The sequence below is a fragment of the Vicia villosa genome, linkage group LG2 (assembly GCF_029867415.1).
Source record: "Vicia villosa cultivar HV-30 ecotype Madison, WI linkage group LG2, Vvil1.0, whole genome shotgun sequence".
In the NCBI taxonomy this organism is placed as follows: Eukaryota; Viridiplantae; Streptophyta; class Magnoliopsida; order Fabales; family Fabaceae; genus Vicia; species Vicia villosa.
Genome location: NC_081181.1, coordinates 143,595,921 through 143,618,602, shown reverse-complemented (window position 1 = coordinate 143,618,602; position 22,682 = coordinate 143,595,921). Strand labels below are relative to the sequence as shown.

Below are 22,682 nucleotides of genomic sequence, written 5' to 3'. Positions count from 1 at the left end.
ATTATCTCATTAAGCTATTCAGGCAGGTAATGCGAGAGTTCTATCTACTTCATGCAGGTAAGGCACGTTTAGCTTATGTCTTCCATTTCCTGGCGTAGTTTGTTGACTCTTATTCTCAAGTTAAACTTTTTAATAATCGTGGTTGTGCAATCCTTTTCTCTTTAATTAATCATTCAATTAACTCGAAACAATGTCATAAAGTCAATCTGCTTCGTCCTAATCAGTTAACTTAATTTCAATTATTTTTATGCTCCCATGACTTGCTATTGAAAAAACCATTTGACTTACTAAAAAATCGTGTATCTATTAATATTGAGTGACACTTTAATTAATTTAGGTGTAAAAAATTATCTTTAATAAATTGATTAGTAAGAACACTAATGTCTATAGAAAAATTGCTCTCGGTCCCATTTCTCATTAAATATATATTGCAAAACTAGAATTTGTCATTAAAAAATTGGTTTTAGAAATAACTTTTAATACAATTTTTTATTGTTATACTCCTCCATGGAAGTTGGAATCTTTCTTAATCTTCGAATCCGATATTCACATTCATTCTTACTCAATATTAAAATATAATGATTTTTAATGTCTAGCCTCGTTAAAAATATGCTTTCCCCAAACAGAAAATGCATAGAAAAACATCTCAAGATCTGAGCCATGGATATATCATACCAATTGAGCATCTTAAATCTCTTTCCTAGGAGTTGTTTTACAAATTCAACTTCAACTTTACTATTTTATATTTTGCAGAGGAAATGGTTCCTTCCCATTGTGCTACTAGATGAGTGTACTATATTATGTTAAATTTAATGGCCGCAAATTTTGGATTAGAATGTGTTAGGGATTTTTTCCCTCTTATTAATTATTGACAACCCGTGATTTATCTTCATCTTGCTTTTAATATTGCTGGTGAAACACAATTTTAAACATGTTTATAATCTATTCAATTTTTTAATACACGAAAAGTTAAGATCCTTTTATAAAATGTTTTTAGAGATCTCGTTCCACTAAATATTAGTATAATCAAACAGAAAAATATCTCCTAAAAATACTGTTAAATTTTAGTATTAAATTATTTCTTTTTCTTATTTAAACCCTTTTCATTAGGTCAAAATGTTTGAAATTTAATCTAAATTCACAATAGTTTAAGTTTTATTTGTATTAGAGTTTAGTTTGCATTTAAATTTAATTTGGTTAGTATTTATATTTGGGTGTGACTATATAAACATAAATTTATTGATAGTTGTATTTGTAACAAAATTCAGTTTTTTACATTTTGAGATAGAAGGTTAGTTAAGTCTCTCTCTCTCTCTCTCTCTCTCTCTCTCTCTCTCTCTCTCTCTCTCTCTCTCTCATCTTCATTATGTGTTTCAATGGAGGTTTTTCGCTATTAACTTCAACAAATTGGTATCTAGAGCTCCGACTCTGGATTAGGGAAACACGAGTGGACGTGATGTGTGTGATCAAATTTGTTCCTCAAATTCACATTGAATTGAAGTTTGAAATCGAAGAAGAATCACATTTCTTGATTCTGCGGGATTGAGAAACACGAGTATTGATAAGAATTAAGTGTTTTACACAAGATCAAAGATGAACGACGAAAATGGTAGCTTGAACATAAAGCTTCTAGTATTTGAGCGAAAGAGTTAGAATCAGTGGTTGATTCAGATGCGTGTGTTGTTTAGAGCTCAAGATGTTCTTAATCTTGTCAATGATGGTTACACGCCGATTACAGAAGATGCAATAGAAGCGCAAAGAAACGTGCAACGTGATACGAGGAAGAAAGATGAGACGGCGTTGTTCTATATTCATGAGTGTATGGATACGAAGGTATTTGAAAAGATCGCCGACGCAACGACGATGAAAGATGTGTGGGATGTACTAGTGTGGTGTTATGGCAGGGACACATCAGTGAAGAAGGTGAAGTTACAGTCCCTACGCAAGCAATACGAGAATCTCATCATGAAGAACAGTGAGAAGGTGCTATGTTACATCTCCAGAGTGACTCTGATCACGAATGAGATGAAAGCTTGTGGAGAAACTCTATGAACAAGTAATCATTGAAAATGTACTCAAATATCTTACTCCTTAGTTTGATTATATAGTTGTAGCCATAGAATATTCTAAAGACACTAGCACCATGAGAATTGAAGAACTTCAGAATAGCTTAGAGGTACAATAGTTGCGTCTAACTGAAAGAAACTCTGAAAGGGAGTCTGAACAGGCTCTGAAGGCTTCTTTTGTTAAGAAGAACAAGAAGTAAGCATGGCTAGAAAACAAGAAAAAGAATGTTCAAAAGTCAGAACCTTCTTCTTCAGAAGAGAAGAAATAGAAGAGTGTTTAGAAGAGAAAGAAGAAGTTTGATAAAAGAAAAGTTCAACGCTACAACTGTAACAGATTTGGCCACTTTGCCTCTAACTTCTGGGAAAATAAAGAAAACAAGTGCGAAGAAGCCAATATAGCCAGAGGAGATTCATAGGATGAACCTGTGCTATTGATGGAATTTGAGAATGAAGGTGAAAACATGGTAAACTAGTGGTATATAGATACTGGCAGTTTAAATCACCTAATTGGAAACAAGCAATGACTTATTGATTTTAACTCTAGTAGAAGACCAAGATCAAATGTTTTAATGATAAGTATCTGAATTATGAAGGAATGATAAATGTCAGGTTGAAGTTGCAGAATGGAAAATTTGCTATGATCAAGGATGTATGGTATGTTCCTGGCATGAAGAGCAATCCGATAAGTGTTGGTCAGCTAATTGAAAAAGGTTTTTCTGTAACCATGAAGGACAATATCTTAAAGTTGTATAACTCTAATTAGAAGCTGATTATGCCGTCTAAACTAGGAAGAAATAGAATATTCAAGGTGAATGTTGAATTAACAGATACTCAATGTCTTAGTGCAACAAGTGTTGCAAAGGAGAGTGAGTTATGGCACAAGAGATTGAGACATCTGAACTTTAGAAGCTTAGGGCATTTGAGTTCAAAGAATCTGGTACTTGGAATTCCTAAAATTGTGGCATAAGAGAAATCATGTGATATATGCATAAAAGGCAAGCAACCAAGATTGCCTTTCTCATCCAAACTTCCTCCAAGAGTAACTCATGCTTTGGGTACTGTGAATTCTGATGTATATGGTCCTTTTGAAGTACCTTCACTTGGAGGAAACAAGTACTTTGTGCATTTATGGATGAGTTCACAAGAATGACATGGGTAGCACTCATAAAGTTTAAACATGAGGTTTTTTCTGAGTTTAAGAAGTTCAAGAAGTCCACAACATAATGGTCTTGCTGAAAGAAAAAACGAACTCTGATTGACATGACCAGAAGCATGTTGAAAGAAAAGAATCTACCTTACACATTTTGGGGAGAAGCTGTTGCTACTGCACCTTATGTGCTCAATAGATATCCAACTAAGCAGTTAAAGGAAGTAGTTCCTCTGGAGAAATGGACTCGAAGAAAGCAAAGTGTGAGCCATCTCAAGGTGTTTGGTTCAGTTTGTTACAAACATGTTCCAGATGCTAATAGAAGGAAATTGGATGACAGAAGCAATGCCATGTTGCTTATAGGTTACCACTCTACAAGTACCTATAAATTCTATTGTCCACTCACTAATAGAGTTGCTGTTAGCAGAGATGTGATAGTGAAATAATCAGAAACATGGAAATGGAACAAGTATGATCCTGCTTTTGGAGCTGAAGGTTATTTTGAAGATGCATCTAAAGGAGAATATGCCTCTGAAGGAGAATCTGTCTTTGAAATAGGTTCTAACTATGATGGAGATTTTGAGCCTAAAGGTGATTCTAAGTTTGGAGGTGACCCAGCCTCTGATGGTAATCCAGCCTGTGATGGTAATCCAGCCACTGATGGTAATCCAACTTTTGAAGGTGGTCCAACCTCTGAAGGTGTACCTGGCTCTGAAGGTGAACTTTCACAGTCCTAGAGGCCACAAAGAATTAGACAAATACCAAGGAGACTTGCAGATTTTAAGTTGATGCATACCACTGAGATTGACTCTAAGGAGAAGTCATACAGTGTACCATGATGGTGGATGTTGAACCAGTCAACATTGATGTTGCTCTTAAGAAGAAAATGCGGGTGAAATCCATGAAGGAAGAACTTGAGGCCATTGAAAGAAACAAGACATGGGAACTGGCTGATTTACCAAAGAACAAGAAAGCCATCAGTGTGAGATAGGTTTTCAAGATAAAGCTAAAGTCAGATGGGTCAATTTCCAAGCATAAAACAAGGTTAGTAGCTAGAGAATTTCTACAAAAATCTGGTTTATACTACTTTGAAGTGTTTCCACCTGTAGCTAAACATGAAACAATCAGACTGGTGACTACTATAGTTGCAAATATGAATTATCCTATGATACATTTAGATGTAAAATTTGCTTTTCAAAATTGTCCATTGCATGAAAAATTTTATGTGTTACAACCTCCTAAATTTGTGATAGAGATCAAAGAAGGGATGATGTACAAGCTACATAAAGCTTTGTATGGACTTAAGCAAGCCCCAAGAGCTTGGAATATGGAAATTGACTCATTTTCAAATGTCAAGGACTCAGAAAATATGAAATAGAATAGGTTTCTACGTCCAACATACCTTTGATGGCAATGTGATTCTGATGTGTCTTTATGTGGATAACATATTGCTAACATGGTGATATTATAGTTAGTTCAAAATAGGTTAACCAATAATCCAAATTAACAATCCAATTAGAGCACCTAATTATAGACTAGACAAAGCTAGTACAGTTCAATTCCAATAATAATGTTAATGTACTAGGAATATACCGTAGTACATGTAAAATATTAACCTTATATGCTGGTAGTTGAAAAAATTGAGATTGAGATCAGATTTCACCATAATATACTTAAATTACACTTTTAGCCTCTTAAATTTTATTTTCTTATATTTTATTTTAGATTTCAATTCTTTATAATGTTTTAAAATGACATATATTTTGTCTAGTTATATCACGTGGTCCCTCTTTTATTTATTTTTGTTTCAAATAGGTCCACTATTTTACAAAAGTAATATCCAATTAGTCATTTTTTGTTTCAAAGTGGTAAACTCTCTGCTACAATTTAAATAGATAAAACCACATTCACATAACTTAACAAAATCCAAAAAAATCCAAAACATAAAAAGAAAAATAAGAAAATAAAATTGAATATATAAAATAAAAAAAGTGAGATTTTTGTTTTGTAGCAAGTACTACTATAATTTTATCCTTGATACTCTTTTATAAAAAGGATAAACAAAGCTACTTCTCTCACACTATTCACACAGAAAGGTATGGTCCCATTTTCACTTCATCATACTATGATTGAGTTGCATTTTGTGTTCATTTCAAGTTTTGATCTAAACTTTTAGGTTTTACTTTTTTTCATACTTTCAGGATCTTGCATTTGGCTCATAATGGAAGTTGAAGCTAGCAAAATGACACCAAATGATGAGTCATGGACAAGTTGGTTGTGTGATTTGGTAAATACAATTATGTTTTTTTGTTGCACACTCTTGAATGTTTTTGTTTTTTTACATAAAACTTGTGTCTTTTGTAACATGTTTAGGATCCAGAAGATTATAAAATCATCAATGACATGAACATGGTACCTTTGTCCCAAGACCATAACATCTTGCAACAATCTTTGTCTAGTGGTAGCCATTGTTCTCAAACAACCTCAAGCACTATGAGTAATTCCTCAGGAGATGTTGTTAACAGCTGTGAGAGACCTTCAAAGACACTCAAGACTAATAGCCCTTCAAATATAAGGTACCCTTTTTCACAAAAGAATGATTCTTCTCTTTCCTACATTCTTTGTTTCGACAATCCAGAACCAGAAGCAGAAGCAGAACAAGAACTAGGACCAAAAGGTAAGATTTTGAATCATGGGAAGTGTTTAACTTCAAAAGGGTTTTTGGAGAATCAAAAAAAGGAACCTAAAAGAGGTATTCTAGAGAGTAAAAAGACTGATGCAGTTGCAAAACATGCTCAAGATCATATAATTGCTGAGAGAAAGAGAAGAGAGAAACTTAGTCAACAGTTCATAGCTCTTTCAGCACTGATTCCAGATTTAAAAAAGGTTCAATTTTTATGCTTAATAATGATACCCAAATTGATTTTATTGTTGATTTGTTAAGTGGATTCATAAGGGTTAGTTAGTTAGTTACTAATTAATCAATCATTTGGGTTTGTAGATGGATAAGGCTTCTGTGTTAGGAGATGCTATAAAGTATATGAAACAGCTTCAAGAACAAGTGAAGATATTGGAACAGAAGAACCAAAGGAACAACATTGAATCTGTGGTTTATGTTGAGAAGACCAAGTCATGTTCTTCAGATGAAGATGTTTCAGTTTCAGACACTTCCTCAAATACTGGAAATGGTGGTAATTGTTGTCACCCTTCAAAGATGAATCGGTCACTGCCAGAAGTTGAGGCAAGAGTGTCAGAGAAAAACGTGCTGATAAGAATTCACTGTGAGAAAGAAAAGGGTGTGTTGATGAAGATAATCCAAGTGATAGAGAATCTTCACCTTTCTGTCATTAGTAATAGTACCTTGCTTTTTGGAACCATGAAACTTGACATTACCATCATAGCTCAGGTTAGATATTTTTAATGTTTGTGTTATTTCAACATCATGTTACAGTGTTGATTTTGTTTGATGCATTTACTTTGCTAGTTTATCTTGTGGTGAAAATGCAGATGGATGATGAATTCAGCTTAAGTGTGCAGGAGCTAGTTAGAGCCATTCGAGTCGGACTGTTGCAATTCATGTAGTACTAGTTAGTGGTTGCTACTTTATTGCAATGCTAGTACATTAGTATTTTGATGTGAATAAATGTGTGTGTTTTGTTCTCATTAATGTTCACATGACATGATGAATGTGGTGAGATATAGAATAGTTGTTGAGTTGAACCGCATGAATTAACAGGTTTGGTCTCTTGTTGTAATGCGTGGTTTGTTTGATTGTAAAATGGATAGCCTCGAAAATCAAGACATGTTATGGCATCACAGAATTTTGTTTGTATGTTATAAATAAAGTATTCTGTATGTGCAACTGCGTATTCTAATTTTTTAAATCGGAGAAGACCATAATGTAGACGGACTTCTCCCTATGCAGGAACTCATTGAGCATAAATTCTGAATAATAATACTGACAGACTTGTTAACCTCATTAACTTTCAAATTATTAACAAAGAAGGTCAGCAACTGATATTGAATCAACAAAATAAAGATGAAGATGAAACAAAGTAAAAAACATCTACCATTCCCACATATATGGAGTGCTTTACTATGTTATTTTTCTGGATTGCTTTGTACATTCATCTCACCTAGAAAATTCTTCAAAATTTCAAAGTGATTATTCTATTTCAATTTGCAAAGTAAGAACCCTTGTGTTTAGAAATAGCAATTTATTTTGTTTTTAGAGTCATCAATTTCAATATTGGTATGTGTCAAATGCTAAAACACTCTATTCTGTAGCAACTACCAATGAAGATCTATTAGCAATAACTTATGGCAAAAATTCAACTACCTTTGAGAGTGTGCCTTCTTATGTTGAAAAGAAGACCAATGATTCTACACAGGTATCTGCCTTTGCTTCAGCTGAAGGACTCTTACTCAAGCTGTGGATAGCTTGAACAATCATAAGAGTGAGGCTAGATGTATTATCCTGAGAGCGTAAACAGCTGAGGAGGAACAAATTAGATCGTGATAATTTATGGGTTCTAGTATTGGCTGCATGTTATTGAACGCATCTCACATCCTTCTACTGGCAGAAACATATTAAACTTTGTAACGAATAAACTAAAGATATGTCAAATGTGAAAGATTCAATAGCATATCCAACTGATGCCTGGGTGCAATTAATTTTGCACTTCTTTGAGCTATTAGATTGATACATATTTTACTTCCTTAGTGAAATTCTAGAACACATATACCAAATATCGAACTAGATGTCCTGAAACTGATATCAGATCAGTCACAACAACAATAATAATTATGCAGGTAGGGTAAATTGGTGAAAGTAAATAACACAGATAATTGTTAACTCAACTTGATACAACGTCACCTACTCTGTGGGCATCCAAACCAGAGAAGAAATTCACTATAATAGTATTAGTTTGAAGCCTAAGTAAGCAACCTCTGGTTTACAATCATCCTTTGACAATCTCAGAACTAACAATCTCCTCCTTTGACAAATTTTGGCTAAAACAACCTTTGTATAATGTAGCTGGAGATAAGAAATAAAAACAACAACAAACAACCACAAAACACAAGACACATAAATCACATGCATACTTGGTATATCATCAAAACATATCCGAGGCACACAGAACAAAAACTAAAGAGATACCCAGCCTCACACATAATAAACATACAAAGAGAAATAAACTCTCACACTCTAGAAATCCTTCAAAGACCAGATGTCATGACATTCTTTCTGACATAACAACAACAACATCACAACACCACAATACAATCCAATAGTAAAGAAGCTGGAAAGAAGCAACTCTCAACACACCAGCACCATGCTCCCCCTGAATACCATACTCCCCCTGTTACACAGGATCATACGCCTCTTATCACATAGGATCAAAACTCTCACTCAAGACAGATCCAACACACACACACACACAAACCAAACACAACAAACTTGCACATATCCAGAACAAATCCACAAACATTATCACTACTCCCCCTTTTTAGCCATAATTTAGAAAACAACTATAGTGATAAATCTAGCAGCATCATCTCTTTCTTCCTGTTATTCTTCTGTGATATCAACAGACCATTGTTCCTAAAAAAATGCAGATCCCTAATAAAATGATGACGAATGTATATGTGCTTAGTCCTGCTATGTTGAATGGGATTTTTGGAAATGTTTATAGCTCTCAGATTATCATAGAATAATGTCATGACACCTTGCTTGACATTATACTCTTTTAGCATATGCTTCATCCAAATCAGTTGAGAACAGTTGCTTCTTACTGCAACGTACTAAGCCTCAGAAATAGATAGGGACACACAATTTTACTTCATGTTGAACCAAGATATAAGGTTATTTCCCAAGAAGAAGCATCCTCCTGAAATGCTCTTTCCATCATCAGCACTACGTGCCCAATCTGCATCACAATATTATACAAGTATTGAGTCAGAACCATGAGAATATAACATGCCATAGTCACTAGTACCATTGATGTACTTCAAAATCCTCTTCACTTGATTGACGTGACTTTATTTTAGACTCAACTTGATATCTTGCACAAACACCTACAACAAACGTGATATCAGGTCTGTTAGCTATAAGGTATAACAAGCTACCAATCATGCTTCTGTATAAACTTTGGTCCACATCAACAACTTTTTCATCTTTGGATAATTTCAAATGAGTGGGTGCAGGTGTCCTCTTGTGACTAGCATTCTCCATACCAAACTTTTTCACTACATTATTGGCATACTTACTTTGAGAGATGAAGATAGAATCTTCCATCTATTTTACTTGAAGTCCAAGAAAATAGGTTAATTCACAAACAAGAATCATCTCAAATTTAGATTGCATTTGCTTGACAAAATGTTGAACCATCTGGTTTGACATCCCTCCAAACACAATGTCATCCACATATATCTAAGCAATCATGAGTTTTCCATCCTTCTATTTTACAAATAATGTCTTGTCTATTCCTCATTTCCTGTAGCCATTGTTGACCAGAAATTCTGCCAGTCTTTCATACCAAGCCCTAGGAGCTTGCTTTAGTCCATAAATAGCCTTCTTCAGTTTGAACACATGATTTGGAAAAGTAGGATCAATGAACCCTTTTGGATGTTCAACTTGCACTTCTTCATGTAAGTACCCATTCCGAAAGGCACTTTTCACATCCATCTGAAACAACTTGAACTTCAGTAAACATGCCACTCCTAACAGTAGTCTGATGGATTCAAGATGAGCAACTGGGGAAAAAGTATTATCAAAGTCTACTCCTTCAGTTTGAGTGTATCCTTGAGCCTCAAGTCTAGCCTTATTCCTGGTGACAACTCTATTTTCATCAGATTTATTTTTATACACCCATTTTGTACCAATGAAAGTATTTGACAGTAGGCTTCCTTCCTTTCCATAATTCATAGAGTGTAGCTGAAGTAATAGTCCTCAAAGTGACTCTATTATGAATAGAACATGCATTATTCATTGCTTCAGCCCAAAAATGATATGGCAGATGCTTAGCATGAAACATGACTCTAGCCGACTCTTGAAGAGTCCTATTCTTTCCCTTAACAACTCCATTTTGTTGAGGGGTGATGGGAGAAGAGAATTCGTGGCTAATACCTTCAGAGGAGCAAAACTCAACAAATTTGATATTTTTAAATTACTTGCCATGATCACTTATGATCCTTGCAATTCCACTTTCCTTCTCTCTTTGAAGCTTTTGACATAAATCTTTGAAGACTTCATAGACATCTGATTTTTCATTAATGAAACTCACCCAAGTGAATCTTGAAAAATCATCAACAACAACATAAGCATATCTTTCTCCACCAAGGCTCTTAACTTGCATAGGCCCCATTAAATTCATATGAAGAAGTTCCAGAACTTTTGAAATAGTTAGATGTTGAAGCTTCTCATGTGACATCTTGGTCTGCTTTCCAATTTGACACTCATCACAGATTGTTCCTTCCTTAACTTTGAGCTTAGGAATGCCTCTCATAGCTTATTTAGACACAATCTTCTTCATACCTTTTAGATGCAAATGGCCTAGTTTTTGATGCAAAAGCTTGATTTCATCTTCCTTGGACATCATACATGAGGAGGAACATGTAATTGCTTGAGGTGTCCATAAGTAGCAATTGTCCTTAGACCCGACTCCTCTCATCAGTACTTCATCCTTCTCATTTGTGACCACACATTTAGACTTAGTGAAATTAACTTTAAGATCTTGATCACATAACTGACAGATACTTATTAGACTAGTAGTCAGACCTTTCATAAAAAGGACGCATATGAGATCATTCACAGGCTAGTCTTCCAACTCCTTTAATTTATCCTTTAGTACCATCTTCAAAATTAACATAACTAGTGGTGTGAGGCTTAATATCCACCAAGAAATTCTTCACTCCTATCATATGCCTAGAACATCCACTATCAAAATACCAGTCTTCTCTAGATGAGACTCTAAGAGATGTGTGACCTATGAGACTAGTGAAAACATCATTCACTTTCCACTCCTTTTTAGTTTTAATCCTTACATGATTAGCCATAGGTTGAGGAAAATGTTTTGGATACCCATACAGTTTGTAACATAATGATTTTATGTGACCATACTTTCCATAATTAAGACACTTCTAAGGCTTGGCTCTGGTATGAGTTTCCTGAAATCTGGCAGGATGTTGTAACATTCGGTCAGACATTAAGCTCTTATCCTTCACTTCAGCAGGAAAAAAAATCTCATGACAAGGTTTTTCTTTTTATTTTTTATAGTTTGATAATTAAACCCTATACCAATTGTTAGGAAGGAATTTATGGTATTTTCATGGGTTATTATAATCAAGTTTTGAGCTAAAACGTAAACAAAATGTGCTTGTTCATGTGTTTTTCAGTAAGAATTGAATTACATATGTATAGTTCATGTTGTGAAGCAAATTGAATCACTTTGGGTATTATTGATGCAGGTTTGGAGCTGAAAAGGAGCTGTAAAAGGATATGAAAGGGAAAGGAAGCTGGAAAACCAAAAGACAAGCAAAAATGAAGAATTCTCAGCAAGGCGCGCCGCGGAAGATGTTAGCGCGCCGCCCCAATCCTTCTGCCTGGAGTCGCGCTGCGAGGTCTCGAGCCGCGCCGCGGACACGGCGTATCCAAGCCCAAACTTTATAAATAGAAACCCTACTTTCCAATTGAGAGGAGATTCTTTTGTGAACGAAATTAGGAGAGAAGTCTGAGTCTGAAGCACAGAGCAACCATTGGAGAACAATTCTACATCAATTGAAGAGATTTTATTGATCATGATGCATTCTTCAATCAATCCTTGTGTGTTCTTCATGTCTATGGAGAGTTAATTTCTTTTGTTGAGTTTAAGGTAGTAGTTAACCTATGATTATACAATACCATTGATTAATTCTTGTGAACAATTGTTTGAATTCATTATCAATAAGAAACCTTATTTTTATGTTAAATTATTGTTAATATTTGATCGAAAGAGAAGGTTAAACTTTTTCCCTAGGTTACTATATTGATTCATTCGGAATTTGCAGAGATGGAATTGTGAATGAGTTTTCATTATTATCGCGCTTTATTACTTTTATTGATATTGATATTTTGAGAGATCGGGTCTCATAACGGTAGAAGTTTATCTAATTTGATCTGCAGACATGAGATCTATTTTGAGGATATATGAAGATGATGATTCAAATAATGGTTCACTTATGAGTTAATTAATATGTTGTATAGGAATAGGTTGATGAAACCCTAAAGCTCAACATCTTTCTCTTATCGTTAATCAAATTTCAGCTTTTCAGTTTTAATATTTGTTTAAAGTTAATAACTTCTTTAGAAAAACATAACAAATCCAACTATATTGTCTCACTAAAGATAATTTGTTATAGAACAGCAATAATATTAAACCAATCCATGTGGATACGATATATAAAAAATATTTACCCACAAATACTTTCAACACCAATAGCTGTTATACATGCTTTTACATCTTGAAGTATTTCATCCAACACATCAGACCAGTTGTTCAACATCCTTATGGACTTGGTCATATTTTCAAGCTTTGATGTTAACAAGGTCACTTCATCCTAGTGATCAGAGACACCAGCTAAACATTCTTCCTATTCATCCTGCAATTGAGCTATGATTTCCTTCTGTTTTTCTCCTAGCTGACAAAACTCTTCACTTTTGTTGCACAATTATTTATAAGAGGCATCCAATTCATCATAAGACATTTCATCAACACATAAGTCTTCATATCACACCTTCCAATTAAGGTAGTTACAAGTTTAGCAGATTCATTCTCAATTTCACTTTCAGAGGTATCATCATCTGACCAAGAAATAGACAACCCCTCATGTGTTAGAAATCGGGTATGATAATCCTGGATAACTTCGAAGAATCGTGTTCGTTCACTTTCCGAACAAAGTATTTCGACCCTAATCTTGTCTGGGTTCACGAAATCTTTGTGGGGATAATTCTCGAAGAGCAATCTACTTTTGACAATAGAGAACAAATCAGGAATGTAGAGAGGAAGTATAATTTTCGTGTCCCAAAATTGAGGCCAAATGACTCCTTATATAGGAGATTAACAACAAAAACCGAAAAGGCACAACTTTTCAGAAAAACGGTTATGTCGGTTGGAAAGGGTACAACTGCGGGACCCCAGCTCTGCCCCTTGGACCCCGGCAGAGCGCTGCCCCGCACCCCGCCAGGGGCTCTGCCCCTTGGACCCTGACGGGGCGCTGCCCCGCACCCCGCCAGGGGCTACGCCCCTTGGAACCCCGTTTCAATTATTCGTATTCAATTACACGTTTGGCTCGACGAGCGTGCACTCCGCACTATCCTAACTCGTTTCAAACTTAACGCAAGATTGCATTGTGTTGAAAGTATTTTAGGGTAAATATTTTCTAATATATCGTATCCACAGAGACTGAGTAATATTGCCACCGTTCTATAGTTACATTATAATGAGTCATGAAAAGTATTGGTTTGATTATGTGATCTCAATTTGCAATCAATACGATAAGATTTAAACGAATAAAAACTTTAAGATTGAATAACAATGGTGAATGAATATGTTGAGTTCTAGGGTTCATCAACCTAATCATATACAATAATCAATTAATCCACATGTGAACATTATTTAAGTTATTATCTTCATTCATCCTCAAAACTGATATTATGTCTAATGATCAATCTAGAACCACCTCTACCGGTATAATATTCGATCTCTCAGAATAACTATAAAGATAAAGGGAATGAATAACGATGACTTATGAAAACTTCTTCAAAATCTCATATCTGAGTATTAATCAACAAGTCAATGTAAAAACCTAGGGCGAAAGTATAAACCCTATCTCTCGATTGATAGTTCAACAATGATATAAAATAAATGCAAGGTTTTTCATTGATAATAAAACTTAAACAATTGTTCATAGGAATTAATCAAGTAATTGCATCTTCATAGGTTAACTACTACCTTAAACTCAACACAATGGGGTTTAGCTCTCCATAGCCATGAAGAACACACAAGGATTCATGGAAGGATTCATCTTCATCAAGGGAATGTCTTCAATTGATGTTGAATTCTCCGTCAAAAGTTGTTGTTTGCTCGGTAATATGATTGCTCTCTGAATTTCGTTCACCAAGAGATCCCTCCTTTATGAGGATTAAGGCTTCTATTTATAATAATTTATCTTTGTAATGCATCTGTCGTGGCTCGGAACGTACTGGCGCGGCGCGAACCCAAGTCAGAGGGTTTGGCGCGTCTCGCCCATGATTGGCGCGTCTCGCCCATGATTGGCGCGGCTCGGCCTTTGCTTTAACCCACTTCTTTGTGATTTCTCTTCTTTAGAGCTTCTACGCCTGCGTGTTTCTTCGTCTTTGCTTCTTAACTTCAATATCTGCACAAATAACACCCAAAGTGATGCAAGTTGTTCTACAATTAGCATCGAACCACTAAAGTTCAATTCCAACTTTAAAATCCTTAAAAAGCACAAAATATGTTCACTTCTAGCTCAAAAGGTAGTTAATTTGACAAATGAAAATACTACTAATTCACTCCTAACAAACTCTCCCCAACTTAGAGTTTTGTTTGTCCCTAAACAAAATTACTTACCTCAATGAATACAACAAAACATACCAACAATCTTGCAACGAGTTTTTCAAAAAGATTTTTCAAATGGTTCAATTCAGTGATCACCTCAGATACTCTTCCTCTCCCTGCAAACTCAGAACATCCACATGAAACAGATTTTGAAAGAAACTTACCTCCAGAAGTTCAAAACACTACACAATTTCAATTGAATCAACACTAATCACTCTCATCAAAAGGTATGATGAATAATAGAGGGGTTAAACACTCATCCAAACAATTAGATCAACAAGAATCCATATCATACGTTCACCATATTGTTAGCATCAAGTCCTGTGAAATCTGAGAATCAAAAGGTCTTCCAGGGTTGTAATGTGGTTTAGATTCAAAGAAAAGAAGATAAACGAGGGTTGTTCTTGTTTTAGGGAAGCATCCGAATCATAACTCTTTTCCTTTTCCTTTATTCCTCAAACTTTTTCACCCATTCTGCCTTTTCACCCGTAGCTCGATGTTTTTTTTTTAACAACTGTTTATCTTCAAACATTGTTTTTCTTTTGTTTCTTTTTTTAAGCTATGAATTTCTATCGTTCTTCGCAAATCACCACCTATACTTACTCTTCTTTTGATTATGACTCTCCCTAACTTGGAGATCAACCTGTATTCGGATTCTATGAATGCTCCTCTACTTTTTCTAAAGGTAAAAGAGAAAACACATCACCAAATTTTATGATTGATGGTTCAAAACAAAACTTTTTATTGAGATCAAAACTCACCAGGTGTTTCCTTGGTGCATATGATGAAATTTATCTTGACCTCAGGCTCAAAGAATGGTTAGCAAAGGATCACACTCTCACAGAAGAAAATAAGTTTTAAGATGAATGGTTTAGCATGATACAAACAAGTCGAAATAATCGATGGTCTCCTGCATATAGTAAACAATGGAAAACTTTCCTCACAATGGTTAAGGCTAAGCCGATCCAACAAAAATAGTGTACCATAAAGAACTTCTGTCAAGTAATTACTAACAACCTACGTTTCATGCATACATTAGGAGTTTGAGTTTGAAAATTCATACCTGACTTGTCACTTATTGAAAAAGAAAGTGAAAACTTAATTTTTTTTTTCAAAAAAGTTCACTCACGACCACTTTCATGCATGTTGCTCCATTGTTGGTACTTTGCTTGAGATTTTCATTCTGCTGTGGGACTTACTCATTCTAAATTAAAAAAAAAATAAACTCAAACAAATATCATCATATCAGTGATCATACACATAATAGCTTACTATCCTACTCTAGTTGTCCCTAGAACTTATCTGGTCATGCGCCTGCCCCCCCCAAAAGAAGAGTGTTGGGCTCTGGCCAACCACAAACCACAAGGCAACTGAGGGCAGTTTAGAAAAAAAATCTGATTTCGTATCACCGCGTCGCGCGCAGATATTCCGCGACGCGCGAAAGCTTCTGCCAACGTGTCGCGCCTCGATAAGAGGTCTCGCGGCGCGGTGCTACATTTTTCTTAAGTTTCTGCTCAATCAAACTGGTCTGATGATACATGAAACTAGAAATAAAAACGAGAAAACAACAATAAAAACTTACTGCGTTGGGTTGCCTCCCAACAAGCGCTTTGTTTAACGTCGTTTATGCTCGACGATCAGCTTCCTTACGTATTCAGAAGTTCGAGAATGCACACTTCCTGATCAAATTATCCTCCAAGGTAAACTTTCAATCTTTCTCCATTGACCGTCCAACTTTCCTTGGTTTTACTATCTTCAATGACAATGGCTCCATATGGTTTTACTTCCTTGACCATGAATGGTCCTTACCATTTAGATTTTAGTTTACCTGGGAAAAGTCTTAGCCTGGAATTGAACAGAAGCACTAGATCTCCGACCTTAAATTCCTTCTTTTTGAGTTTCTTGTCATGGTATCTTTTCATATTTTCCTTGTACATTTTGTTGGACTCATATGCCAAGTACCTGAACTCTTCTAGCTCATGGATTTGTTCTTTCCTTTTCTTGAATGCCAAGCTGTCATCTCTGTTAAAGAAACGTAGAGCCCACAAAGCTTTGTGCTCTATTTCTACAGGTAAATGACATGCCTTACCATAAACCATTTGGAACGGTGAGGCACCAGTGGGTGCTTTGTATCTGTATGCCCAAAGAGAATCATCAATCCGAGCGGACCAGTCTTTCTTGGATACCGATAATGTCTTCTCCAATATATTCTTTATTGCTCTGTTTGAAATTTCTGCCTGCCCGTTGGTTTGCGGGTGATATGGTGAGGCAATCTTATGTTTGATGTCGCACTTTTCCAACACTTTTGTAACCTGTTCATTGACAAAATGGGATCCACCATCGCTGATAATTACTCTAGGCATGCCAAAACGGGTGAAGATATTACGGTTTAAAAATTTCAATACCGTTTTGGCATCCGCTTTTGGAGTAGCGATGGCTTCAACCCACTTGGAAACATAATCCACAACAACTAAAATGTATTCATTAGTAAATGATGGGAGAAAAGGTCCCATAAAATCGATACCCCAACAATCAAAGACTTTAACTTCAATCATGGTTTGAAGTGGCATCTCGTCTCTCTTGCTTATCCCTCCAACTCTTTGGCATTTATCATAATTTATCGCATGGTGGTGAGCGTCTTTGAAAATAGTTGGCCAGAAAAACCCGGATTGGAGAACTTTTGTTGCGGTTCTCCATCCATTAAAATGCCCGTCACTTGGAGAATTGTGACAATGCCAGAGGGTTTGTTGGGCTTCCTCTTCAGTAACACACCTTCTTAGTATGCCATACTTACCTATCTTGAACAAGTATGGGTCGTCCCACACATAGTATTTAGCGTCGGATAACAACTTTTTCTTTTGATGCCAATCAAAGTCCTCTAGTACCATACCGGTTGCTTTATGATTTGCAAGATCGGCGAACCATTGTCTTAATTGTATTTGAAAAAGTTGTTCATCCGGGAATTCATCATTTATTTTTGCTTCTTGGTGAGTGACATTTACATTGACCAAGCGGGATAAATGATCTGCTACTACATTTTCTGAACCTTTTTTATCCCGGATTTCTAAATCAAATTCTTGTAAAAGAAGAACCCATCGAATGAGCCTTTGTTTTGAATCCGGTTTAGTTAGCAGATATTTAATAGCTGCATGGTCCGTGTAAATCACCACCTTTGTTCCAATGAGATAGGATCTAAATTTTTCAAGGGCATACACTATAGCTAGCATTTCTTTTTCAGTAGTGGCGTAATTGACTTGGGCGTCATTTAAAACTTTGCTTGCATAGTGTATGACATGAAATATCTTTTCCTTTCTTTGGCCTAGTACCGCACCTATGGCATAATCGCTAGCATCACACATAAGTTCAAAATGTTGTTTCCAATTAGGTGCTACGATCACAGGTGCGGTCACAAGCTTTTCTTTTAATTCATTAAAAGCTTGGATACATGATTCATCGAAAGTAAAACACGTACCTTTGTTGAGTAAATTACTCAATGGTTTGGCTATCTTTGAGAAATCTTTTACGAATCTTCGGTAGAATCCCGCATGTCCCAAAAAGCTTCTTACCCCTTTTATGTTTACAGGAGGTGGGAGTTTTGAGATTACCTCTACCTTGGCTTTGTCCACTTCAAGCCCTCTTGAGGAAACTTTATGTCCTAGCACAATACCTTCAGTTACCATGAAGTGACATTTTTCCCAATTCAGAATTAGGTTGGTCTCAATACATCTTCCTAGAGCCTCATCTAGATTGGCCAGACAGATATCAAAGGTTTTTCCAAAGACCGAAAAATCATCCATGAATACTTCAATACTTTTTTAGATGAGGTCGGAGAAGATTGCTTGCATACACCGTTGAAAGGTAGCTGGTGCATTACATAACCCAAAAGGCATTCTTCTGTATGCAAAAATTCCAAAAGGGCATGTAAAAGCTGTCTTCTCATGGTCTTCTGGGTTAACCACAATCTGATTGTATCCGGAGTATCCGTCTAGGAAACAGTAATAGTTTTTTCCGGACAGTCTTTCAAGCATTTGATCCATGAAAGGTAGAGGAAAATGATCTTTTCTCGTGGCTTTATTAAGTCTCCGATAATCGATGCACATTCTCCACCCAGTGACGGTTCTTGTTGGTATTAGTTCATTCTTCTCATTACTGATGACGGTCATCCCTCCTTTCTTCGGTACTACTTGTACTGGACTCACCCATGCGCTGTCTGAAATTAGGTAAATCATTCCAACTTCCAAGAGTTTGACTACCTCTTTTCTTACCACTTCTTTCATCGTTGGATTTAATCTTCTTTGCGGTTGAGCTACCGGTTTGAATTCTTCTTCCAACATGATTTTGTGCATACAATATGCTGGACTTATACCTTTTAAATCGGCCAAGACCCACCCAATTGCTGCTTTGTTCTTTTGTAGAACTTGAAGTAGTTTTTCTTCTTCCTGTGGATTCAACTTTGAACTAATAATTACTGGTTTCTTTCCCTCCTTATCTATAAAAAACATATTTCAGATGAGTTGGGAGTAGCTTTAATTCCATCTTGGTTTCCTTCACCTCTTTTGGTGGGTCTAATTTTTCCACTTTCCCATCCTTGTCATTCATGTTTCCTCCCTTTTCTAGTTCCTTCACAAATCCTTCAATTTCCCGTTCTTCCTCTTGAGTTAGCACATTAAACGAATCAATAAGGGATCTTTCTAACGGATTAGAGAGATGTATCTCACTGGCCACAACTATTGCTATTTCTTCGGTGACATCAAGCCGAAAGCAGTCGCTCTTATCCTTAGGTTGTTTCATGGCTTCGAAGAGATTAAAGCATACTTCTTCGTCTTGGACTCTTAGTTTCATGATACCATCATCAATGTCTATCATCATTCGGGCTGTTTTCATGAATGGTCTTCCAAGAATAATAGGTGACTCTTTATCTTCTTCCATATCGATCACAACAAAATCTACCGGAAATAAGAATTTGTCTACCTTTACTAACATGTCTTGAGCGACTCCATAAGGAAGAGTGATGGATTTATCTGCTAGTTGCAAGGTCATTCTAGTTGACTTCATCTCAATATTTCCCAATCTCTTCACTATTGATAGAGGAATTAAATTGATGCTTGATCCTAGATCTATCAATCCATTACCAATATGCTGGTTACCAATCGTGACTGGGAGCGTGACTCGTCACAGATCTCTTTCTTTTTGAGGGAGACGAGAGACTATAGCAATGCACTGAGCATCAAGTACAACAACTTCTTCTTCTTCTGGCCTCTTCTTCTTTGTCAAAATATCCTTCATAAATTTCGCATACTTTGGCATTTGATCAATGGCTTCGGAGAATGGAATGTTGATTTGTAGTTGCTTAAAAATTTCCATGAACCTTGCATACTGCCTAGCATGATCCTTTTTTGATGGTGCATGTGGATATGGGAGATGTTGACTGGGAATGGCACTGCTGGCTGTTTTGTTATGGGCGCGCCGCGACTGTGTATTCACGCACCGCGGCTCTTCGTTTTTATCAGGCTCTTTATTCATGTCGCTTACTATGACTTCATTTTCCTCATCTTCCACAGCACGATTATTGTCCTCTTTCTCGGTATCATTAATTTCAACTTCTTCCTCACCGCCTTTCTGACCAGTTCTAGTCACCACTGCTTTACAGTGCTCTTTCAGATTCTCTTGAGTGTTGGCTGAGAACGTCGCATTTGACTGATTAGATGCAATATGTTTAGCCAGTTGCCCTACTTGAGTTTCCAGATTCTTAATTGCTGCTTCCTGATTTTTCTGACTTGTCATTGACATTTGCATGAACTGATTCATGGTCTCTTCCAACTTAGATTGTCCTCCTTGTTGTTGCGGCGGCAGTTAAGTGTAAGGTTGGAAAGTTTGTTGTTGATACCCTTGATTGTTGGGTCTTTGTTGATACCCTTGGTTGTTATTCCTCGGAGGATAATTCTGTTGATACGGCGGAGGATTTGAGTATTGATTCTGCCTTGGTCCTTGGTTGTTGTTCATATAGTTCACTTCTTCTGCCAAGATTGGTGGGCAAAGTCCAGTTTGATGATCTCCCTTGCACAATTCACACTTAGGAACTTGATAAGAATTCGAAACTCCATTCAGCTCTTTGATTTGTTGTGGAAGCTTTGACATTTGTTGTGTCAAAAGCTCTACTTGTGAAGTTAGTAATTTGTTCTGAGCAAGTAGAGCATCTCTATTTGTTAGCTCCAACAACCCCGACTTCTTATCTCTGACAGTACGATCATGATTACTTTGTCGGTCATTCAAAGCCATTCTCTCAATTATCTCTATTGCTTCAGCAGTTGTCTTGGACATTAATAAGCCACCAGCTGTGGCATCCAATAGTGTCTTATTAGTAGGTGTAAGACCGTTGCGGAACATGTGAATCTGATCGACTTCCGCAAATCCGTGCCCCTTACACTTTCTCATCATGGCTTTAAATCTTTCCCAAGCTTCATTCAATGATTCATTACTACCTTGAGAGAATACCGCAATTGCTGTTTTAGCATCAAAGAATCGGTTTTGAGAGTAAAACCGTTCCAAGAATTTTTCTTCCAAAGTATTCCAATCAGTCATTACTGTTTCAGGTTGATTGAGATACCAGTCCTTAGCCTTTGATAGCAAGGAATGTGGGAACAACCTTTTGAATAAAGTTTCTTCCTCTGCTTGAGCTACACCTGTAGTACCTGCCAGCTCGTAGAATCGAGTCAGATGAGTGTATGGATCTTCATGGTCCAATCCGGCGAAAGGACTTGCACAGATGAGCTGTAGAATACCGGTCATTAATTCAGATGTCCGCCCGTTGGCGGTAGTTCTTGCGAATTGAGGATTGAGACGCGGACTATTTGCACAAGGAGCTGTGGCGGCCATGTTAACAACAGTTGGTTGTATGATGGCTTCTTGCTCTTCTTCAAACAGTTCATGGAAATAGAATCCTTCGGACGACTCGTCAATTGTTTCTAGAGGTTGTGACGAAGTCGCAGTTGCGTTGTCTCTTGCCTTTGCTATGCTTGCTCTTTTTCGTGTTTTGCTATTCAATCTCCTAGCGGTCCTTTCGATCTCAGGATCAAAAAGAAGTTGAACGCTGGAAACTTTGCTGCGCATACACTAAATCTGCAAAACTAACAAACACGTGAAACAACCAGATTAATGGAAATAACTCAAAATAAAAACTATTGCAATGCGTGCAATATTAACACAGTCCCCGGCAACGGCGCCAATTTGTTGAAAGTATTTTAGTGTAAATATTTTCTAATATATCGTATCCATAGAGACTGAGTAATATTGTTGCCGTTCTATAGTTACTTTATAATGAGTCATGAAAAGTATTGGTTTGATTATGTGATCTCAATTTGCAATAAATAAAATAAGATTTAAACGAATAAAAGCTTTAAGATTGAATAACAATGGTGAAAGAATATGTTGAGTTCTAGGGTTCATCAACCTAATCATATACAATAATCAATTAATCCACATGTGAACATTATTTAAGTTATTATCTTCATTCATCCTCAAAACTGATATTATGTCTAAAGATCAATCTAGAACCACCTCTACCGGTATGATATTCGACCTCTCAGAATAACTATAAAGATAAAGGAAATGAATAACGATGATTTATGAAAACTTCTTCAAAATCTCATCTCTGAGTATTAATCAACAAATCAACGTAAAAAACTAGGGCGAAAGTATAAACCCTATCTCTCGATTGATAGTTCAACAATGATATAAAATAAAAGTAAGGTTTTTCATTGATTATAAAACTTAAACAATTGTTCACAGGAATTAATCAAGTAATTGCATCTTCATAGGTTAACTACTACCTTAAACTCAACACAATGGGGT

The 22,682-nt window shown here is 36.1% G+C and overlaps 2 protein-coding genes across 2 annotated transcripts; one reads left to right on the top strand and one right to left on the bottom strand.

The window, feature by feature from the left end:
* The first annotated feature begins 5,252 nt into the window (after positions 1–5,252).
* Positions 5,253–7,068, top strand: LOC131646949 (transcription factor bHLH18-like). Its single transcript, XM_058916876.1, has 5 exons — positions 5,253–5,309; positions 5,415–5,500; positions 5,587–6,099; positions 6,215–6,619; positions 6,721–7,068. The coding sequence occupies exons 2-5, from the start codon at positions 5,435–5,437 to the stop codon at positions 6,793–6,795; spliced, it is 1,059 nt and encodes a 352-aa protein (XP_058772859.1). The 5' UTR covers positions 5,253–5,309; positions 5,415–5,434; the 3' UTR covers positions 6,796–7,068.
* Positions 7,069–20,003: 12,935 nt separating this feature from the next.
* Positions 20,004–21,707, bottom strand: LOC131650218 (uncharacterized). The gene is made up of 2 exons (XM_058919935.1): positions 20,746–21,707; positions 20,004–20,607 (listed from the first exon to the last, which is right to left on the bottom strand). The coding sequence occupies exons 1-2, from the start codon at positions 21,705–21,707 to the stop codon at positions 20,004–20,006; spliced, it is 1,566 nt and encodes a 521-aa protein (XP_058775918.1).
* Between the last annotated feature and the right edge of the window lie 975 nt (positions 21,708–22,682).